General features: G+C 49.5%; 1 protein-coding gene across 12 annotated transcripts in view; it reads right to left on the bottom strand.

Annotated features, from left to right (window-relative positions):
* Window positions 1-2,970: 2,970 nt before the first annotated feature.
* The window catches only part of IRF2 (interferon regulatory factor 2), a 126,484-nt gene continuing 121,145 nt past the window's right edge, over window positions 2,971-8,309 (bottom strand). For all 12 annotated transcript variants that reach the window (XM_045552425.1, XM_045552422.1, XM_045552427.1 and 9 more), the window contains 2 exons: window positions 5,535-5,581; window positions 2,971-4,290 (listed from right to left, as the gene is read on the bottom strand). In XM_045552425.1, coding sequence (XP_045408381.1) covers window positions 3,982-4,290; window positions 5,535-5,581 — 356 coding nt within the window. In that variant the 3' untranslated portion in view covers window positions 2,971-3,981. The remainder of the gene's footprint in view (window positions 4,291-5,534; window positions 5,582-8,309) is intronic.

Genomic DNA, 8,309 nt, shown 5'->3' with positions numbered 1-8,309 from the left:
GGAGTGGTGGGGGCAGGGGAGGAGGAGATGCTGGGGGTGATTGCCTAATACGTACCTGACCTTGTTCCACATGTCAGGATGCAAAAGAGAATGAGACAGAGCCTCAAAAGCTTACAATCCTGTGGGAGACAGAGAAACTCCCACTGTGGTACTCTTGGAAGGGATCCACTGCAGGCAGGAGACAGCCGGAGAGTTGGTCAGGTTCTTGTCCCCGCGGCTTCCATAGCCCTGGCCCTGGGCAGGCCATGGGATGGGCTTCTAGGACAAGGGAGGTGGCTGAACACCACCAGGTAAAAACCAGCTTCTGCCTCCATTCTCTTTCCAAACCAAAACAGGTTCTGAGACATCCCTGCATGCCAGAGACCCACCTTGGCTACCTGTCTGCATGCAGACCTTTTCGTAGCTTTTTGTCTTTCTTCAGTAGAAATGTGGCAGAATAGTGAGGTTCTTCTTTTCACCTTTGATCTGGGCCTGTTTGTCCAAAGCTACAATAACAGGGAGCTTTAAAAGCCTAACGATTTCAACATCCAAAGAATGGCCTCAGCAAAAGGAATGTCTAATGTTCCATCTCTCTGAATTGGGGGCAGGAGGCCATTAGGGGCTTAACACCTTTTTCATTCACATGCAAAGTAGTTCCCAAAGCACAAGTTTGAAAACTCAGACTCCTGAAGCCAAATCACTCACCTTCCTCATTCCTAGAATGTCTGTCTCAGCAGTAGTTACACAGTGTACTGGTAGAGTACACTTTGCATTGGGGGAAAAGCCAAGGGTATTATTTTAAGGTTTTGATGTCCAAAGAATTTATGTTTCTTATCCATGTATATTTCTTCTTCTCTACAAATACATTTAAATAGACTAAACACTGCCTTTGGCAGTTACTTCATCAAAACATGGAAAAAATGCTTCGATTGAGCAGGGATTTATTTAGACTTGCAAATGGTGTTCTGGAAGCCCTCTGTGTCAAGGTGTGTAGGATGTGCTGGGTTCTTGCAACCTCACCACTGGCTGGAAGCACTTGTCACTGGATTCGTAGTTCATAGCTGTACAATGACCTCGTTATCAAAGGAGTGACCCAGGTACTGGCTGCAGAGAATGGAGGCTATTGTTCCAAAAGCAACCACACAGAACTTGCTACTTACACACGCACAAACACATACAGACACAACCAAGCCCATCATAAAAGCATATCAGCTCACACAGGTGCCAACCAATAGAAACACATGTCCCTGTTACTTCCTCTAAGCGACAACAAAGTCTGAAGCTTGAGTCCAAGAGATGCCCCATCTTGTTTGTGTTTCCTCCTCGTCTCAGCCCTAGGCATTGTGCAACTAGCTTATTTTCCTAGGCTACTGGCAAGCATCACTGAGAAACAATATGGCCTTTCCCAGAAATATTTTCAACATGATTCTCTTTTTCATGGCCGTATTGGCATTGGAGTATTATCTTTGGTACTTAAATCGTGCATTTCCAGATCCTGAATTTTCTGCCACCTGGGGCGGTTCCCTAAGTCTGGTACCATGACAGGAGCAGAAGAAGAGGATGGGGATGGCATTGGGACCCACGAGCTGCTGCAGGAGGCAGGACCTGAGCTGGACGCCCCGTCTGTGTGTGGGAGAAGGTAGAGGGAGGGGACCCCGGCTCCTTTAAACACTCTCGTAACCAGGCCATGTGACTCAGTGCCACCTTTGGTTACTGCTTTGGTAATTTATTTAAAACAGGATGACTAAGTAAAAGGATTTAGACATAAGTCACAAAGAACTGAACGCATCCATTTAGGACCTGGGAGAAAAGTAGGTCTTAACTGAACAGCACAGAGCATGTCTTCCTCCTTAGCACTCCTCTTTTCACTGGGAGCTTGAGAGAAACACAACCAACAGAAGTGCCCCTCACAGGAGCAGCCTGCCATCGGCGTGTGGCTACAACACGTCCACCAGGAAAGTGGTTCAGCTGATTTCTGTTTAGGGCCAGAGAAGTTTATGACCACTAACTGTAACTGCAGCCACACGTGGAGATAGGCATAAAAACAGCCCTTTGTCCTTTCATGGAAGGCACCGTTTCAAATATTAACTTAGGAATCTCCTCCACACCCCCCGAGGTGACAGGTGGGCAGCTTAGTGTTCTGACTGCACAGACATCACGGACGCATGAGAGGTTGGCGCAGTGGCCTTCTCAAGGTCGGGCCTACGCCTTGACACACCAAGCAAGTGATGGAGCTTGGTGCCCTTGACGTCACGTTTCTCGCTCCACAAGACATACTCCAAGTTTTCAAGACAGTGCCTATGTCAAAGGCCTCGAGTCTTAGGAAGAACAGTGACTGACATGGAGTCAGAGCCCAATAAATATCTCCTTGTATTTAAAACGTCTTAGCCGTGTGCCCTGTAAGTGACACAAACAGAAGACTCTAGTCATATGTATAAGCCTGTGGACGAGAACAGGAAAACACAGAGGGGGTGGAATTTGCTCACAGCAGAGAAGGGGAACAGTGAAGCACCCAAAAAGACCCCCTTTCATGGTAATGGATGTTCCCAATGCAAAGAAATGATAAATGTTTAAAAGGATGGATGTGCAAAAAAAAAAAAAAAAGACCCCCATAGTCACACCAGACTCAGGCTTCACTTGTTCCTGGACCTTGTCACCCCTGTGACCTGAGTGAAGGCATCTTTATTCTAAGTCTTCATTTCCTCCATGCGACATGGAGACAAGCCCTATTCTGTAGCACAGCGGTGATGAGCCCAGAAGGTACTGCGTGTAAAGCACTCTGCACCGTGCAAAACCCTCTGCAGCGGGCCTGGCGCGGGCTGAATGCCCGAGGGAGGATGTCATCGCACCCCACAGTAGGAGTCTCCAGGGTTTCCTGAGGTCAGCAAGGGAGAGAGTCCGGGGCCCTAAGAAGCGATGACACTTTGTCAGTCCTCCCCCATCACCATGCTCTCTCAAAGCAGACACAGACAAAGCCAGGAGTGATGCCCATTAAAAATTTAACTATATATCATATTGATTTATTATCAATCCACAGGATAATCTGATTGCTACATGAGCTCATAAAAGCTTTTCTTCACCTTTACAAAATTAAAAAAAAAAAAATGTGCCACAAGGATGTAATAACAACTGCTGATAAACAAGAAAAGGAATCTTAAAATTATAAATTTGCTGTAGAAAAGATAAAAAACAATTATATTTTATTTAGAATTTTACCTTGAATAAAATATTCCCCTGTATAAAAAATAAAAAAGCTTGCTCTGGTTAGAATTAGAGTATTTTTGTCTTCCAATCTGGGAATTTGCATAATATTTCCATGATCGTTTTCCTTTGTACCGCGTGGCATTCAAGCATGGCAGATTAGAAATATTTTTTTTTTTAAGCAGTCTTAAAATGGGACATCTGTGGAGAAGTTCATTTTCTTCTTCTCCTCCGGATGCAGAACAGAGCCTCTGAGGGGAGGAAGAGGAGGGGAGGAAGTGGCGGGATGGGGTGGGAGGCGGGGAGCGGCAGAGGGGCGGCGGGCTGTGCCGTGGGACAGAGCAAGGTCGCGAGAAGGCCTATCGTAAGTGCTTTAAGATAAGGTGCAGAAGCAGACTGCGCGTCGCTAGGACTGCCCTATGTACATATTCACAAGAATAAAAAATTCCAGCTAGTTCACATTTTCTCGTCCATTCTGAGGCATCCACTCCATCATGCTGGCCTTGACCGTAGGCAATGCAGCACCTCCACTGCCCGTGTGGGTGTTGGTCCTTGAACTTGAGGGAGTAGCCCTGGGAGATCCAGCAGGCTCTAGAAATACACGTCTACCAATGGGCTGGAGTCCTGAGTTAAAAAGAAGCTCCAGTACTGGAGTTGGACACAGCAATCAATGTTCTATTATCAAGGCTTTTTCCCTTAGATTTGTCTAAAATAGGTGTCAGAGAGAGAAAAAAATAAAATACAAACAAATCACAAAACAGAGCCAAGAAATCCCAACAACCACCAGGGAGGGTCAAAGGCTTAACAGCTCTTGACGCGGGCCTGGGTGATGTCTGACGTTTTCTTGATGACGCTGGCCCGGGTCTCGCGGTCCGGCCGACTGCTGCTGGGCGCTGGGGTCACGGACGGAGAGAGGGGGAGGTCCGCGAAGGGGGGCCAGGAGCTGTTGTAAGGCAGCGGACAGCTCTCCTCTTTGATGGTGACCTGGAGGTCGGGCTTGTTGGAAGTGACGAAGGTCGCCATGCTGGGCAGCAGGTACGTGCTCCGCGTGCCCGTGTTGCTGAGGTACTGTTTGCCTTCGATGTTCCTCTTCCACCAGTGTGGCCGCCCCTTTCAAAGAAAATAAGTAAGACGTAGATTTCCTTTTCCTTCTATGAAATGGCTTTATAAAAATGTACCACGGTGCCCATGTGTTGGTGTTTTCACTGAACTTTTGAAGAATTGAGGGATGAACAGAAGCTTTGCAACTCTGCAACCCTCGGCTGAAAGCTACACCCAGCAAGTCATACCGTAAGCAACTGTTTCCCTTCCCTTTTTTTTTCTTTTTAAATCAATTTCCATTTGCTACCTCCCAGAAATGTGGCCCAGACTACTCCATGAAGGCAGCAGCTTGGTTTCTGGTCCCCCCAGGCTCTGGCTGCCCCAGCACAATCACTGAGTAGGTTTCAGGCCATGGTGGCCCATCTGTCATGGAGGCTTGGTCCTCACCGCCGGCCCAACTGGATCTTTGCATGAACTTGCACTTTCAGAGAAAGGGAAGTGGGGAACTTAGTAACGGACAGTGAGTGCCCCTTGATGGCTTTCAAATGGGGACAGCTCAGAGCTCCAGGTGCCCAGCGAGCAGCTGGCCTCAGGGCTGGCTTTGTTCAGAGAAGGAGCTAGAATTGTGATCTTGAAGAAACGGGGTCAAGATACACCTACTGTCTTTTCCTGCACTTTACTCGAAAGTATGTAGTACATTGGGAAACCACTAATTCAAACAACTATGAGCCTCTCTTCCTCTCCTTCTCGTTCACTCAAGCACAGACCCAGAGCGGGTGGTCGGCAGGAACACTTTCCGTCAGCATGACTGCCACATCCTGCCACGGTGTGAGCCCAGCCCGCGGAGGGAACGGGGAACAGGCCCACCCGGGATCAAGGCTGGACACGCAACCGGCCTCCGGGCCACACACGGAGGGAAGGGACTCCTCGGACACGTGGGGAGACTTTTGCTTAGCTCTCTGTGACGTGTACTTCTGGTCACTGCTTTTGGCCACACAGGACGTGCTATTTCTGCTTGTAAACGAGGATGTTTATAGCGATAAGAACAGCAGTGTTTCCTGGCCTCAACTTCAATTTGCAGTCACGGCCTCTCTTCCTGCTGGTAACGTTTAACTCTCTTTCCTCCCAGTCAGTTCCCAATGCTGAATTTTCTAACCCCAAGCCCAAAAGTATGGTACATTTTAGGTTATATATATTTGGTAGCACAAAAAAATCCAAAAGTGAAATTCATGATCTAAAGGAAAGGCACGTAACCAGCGGCGGGGACGCCTGGGCCGCAGCCGCGTCACAGGCGAGGGGGGCGGCCAGCTTACCTCGGCGTTGTCTTCGTCGCTGGGCACGCTGTCGGTCGTTTCGCTTTCTGTTCACAGAGAGAAAAACACGGGGCCATCATTCCTGCCACTCCAGCTGTCCCGAGGTCCGGGCAGTGTTTACAAATGAGAAATGGAACTAAACTCATCGTCTCCCTTCCTGTGTAGGTGGGAGAAGCGAGAGTGGATTCTGCCTCTCTAATCTCGGCCCTCCAGAGAAAGCGGGTTTGAGAGTTGCGGGGAGGCCCACCCTGCAGGGGCCAGGCTATGACTACACGGGCACGACCTCCCAGGAGGGGCCGGTCCCCACTGCAGCTCTGTCTGCAGTGCCCACAGTGGTCCTCACCTCCAGTCCACGCCAACCGTCTCACCTAAGGCCCAGTGCAGTCGACATTGCCTAATTTTCCTCGATCATCCGCATCTACTCAGATCCCTCCTCTACCTCACACCCGTCAGTGCTGACATCGTGGGTGTCTAGAGCTGCATCTTCCACTCGGGTGATGGTGGATGCAAGATCCAGGGCTGCCATGTCCCTCCCCTCCTGGGTTCACTCTAGGGGTCCCTCTCTTGAGTGTGGGTGGGATGGGTCACTGCTTCTAACCCACAGAATACTACAGAGGCGATGGGGAGTGTGCAGTCCCGTGTCCAGTCACATGGCGTGACACTGGCACTTGTCTTGTGAGGAGACGCACTCCCTCGTTGGCCTTGCAGAAGGAAGCGGCCGTGTGGGGAAGGTTCACGTGACAGAGAACCAAGGGCTGCTTCCAGCCAACAGCCAGCAAGAAACCGAGGCCTTGGGTTGACAGCATGCAGAGAACTAAGTTCTGCTCAAAACCAGGGTAGCTTTGAAATGGATCCTTCCCCAGTCGAGCCTCGGATGAGACAGCAGCCCTAGAAAACACCTTCCCTGCAGGTTTGTGAGACGCAGCAGCAGGGGACCCAGCTAAGCCCCACCTAGACTCCTGGCCCATAGCAACCGTGAGATCACAAATGTGTGTGGTTTCAAGCCATTAAGTTTGTGTTTACATTGTCACATAGCAATGGATAGATAACTAATCCATTCCCATCCTGATTTGGCCTACCAGCTGTGAGACACGGAGCTAGTTTCTCAATTTCACTGAGATACAGTTTTCTCATCTGTAAAACGAGAGTATCACCACCTTCCCAAGATGGTGCGATGAGCAAGCGAGAGGGCATGTGGGAAAAGGCCTAGTGCGGGCCCGGCACACAGCACACACCCAGCAAATCAGCGTCGTTCAACACTCAATGTGCACGACAGGCTGGATTAACAGAGTCAAAGTCAATAGCTAGCAATGATACATTACCTATACATATTTTAAAAAGATTTTTAATGTAAAAAAAATTATAATTTTTTTAAAATAAAAAATCAATGGTGTACAGTTTTTCAGTGTTCACTGCCATTGAAAAATGAAATCACAGAGCAGGGAACTTCTGAAATGCACAGACATTTGGAGATCACCTAGCCTGGGTCATTCATTTTACAGACAAGGCCCAAAGAGACATGTCCGGCTTCTCTTTATAACTGTCAGGGAACATTTGGAGAGCGCCGGGGCGGTGCAGTGCCAGAGCCGCTGCATGCGGGTCTGCTTTAGCCCTCACAGGGTCCCAAGGCAGGAAGAAGCTGCTGTCACCCCCCATTATGCAGAAGAGCTATTAGCCCTGGTGCCTTCCCCCCTTCACCCTGTCCTGCTAAGGGACTGGCCACCAGTCTCATCTCCCTGGTAGCAGAGCTGGAACAAGACGGCTCCAGCCAGCCCAGATAGAGCTCTTTCCACCACCCAAAGCACCAGCCAGAGACCAGGATCTCTGTGAATTCCAGGCTAAAGAACAAATGAGCAGATGTGCCACAGCTTCATTCCTTAATAAAGAAAGCAAGGATGTTGACTCCACTGTCCCACCCTGGAGCCTTCTGGCATGTTCTCGACCACTGTTCTCCACTGACTTCACACAGGCCTGGGTGATCGGCGAGGGCTGACCCTGAGCAGCCAGAGGACAGGCCTGTCCACTGCTGAGACCGGGCCTATTTCCCCAAAGCAGGCCCAGCTGGGAGCACCCGACGCCCAGAGTCGGCCTCAGCCTCAGCTGATGACAAGCTGAGCTATGAAGACAAACTGGCCACACCAGGCACAAGAAACGTTTCCACGCAGAAACAAACAAACAAGCAACAGAAAAGGAAAACTCCCCAGCTCACATAACACTCATGCGAGCTCAGTATCCCTAGGAGGCAGGAATCAGGAATGCCACTCCCAGGAAGAAAAATGAGGAACAGAGATGTTGAGAAACTTGCCAAAGTTGCCGACTGAGTCAGCACAGAGGAGAGAAAACAAAACTGCACTTCTGGTTCCAGGGCTTGTGCGCCGAACGCAGCAGCTCGGCTTCCCTGCTGTTCTGGCCTCTGACGAAATCTCAAGATCCGCTTTCCATTTTTATGCTCAGCTTTCTTTGAAGCCAAGGTTTCTCTTCCTTCCATACATGTTTGGGCTCCCTTCACCCCTAATTATTCTCCATAAATGCCATCGTCTTCTGTTCCTTTCCCCTCCAAATAAAAACAAGGACACACCACCAAACACGACTCGGGGGCTGGGATTCCACCCCCCAGCCCAAGTCGGAGTTGCTGGACGTGGTGGAAGTCGGATCCTAGGTTCAGACTCCGTGGTGAGACCTCACACAGCGCAGGGGCGTGATCAGAATGCTAATTTCCTTTAAGTACTCGGTTTTCGACTTCAGAGAAATAGTTGAGGATAAGAGAAGAGACAC

The sequence above is a fragment of the Lemur catta genome, chromosome 5 (genome assembly GCF_020740605.2).
Source record: "Lemur catta isolate mLemCat1 chromosome 5, mLemCat1.pri, whole genome shotgun sequence".
Lineage (NCBI taxonomy): Eukaryota > Metazoa > Chordata > Mammalia > Primates > Lemuridae > Lemur > Lemur catta.
This window is presented reverse-complemented; position numbering and strand designations above follow the sequence as displayed.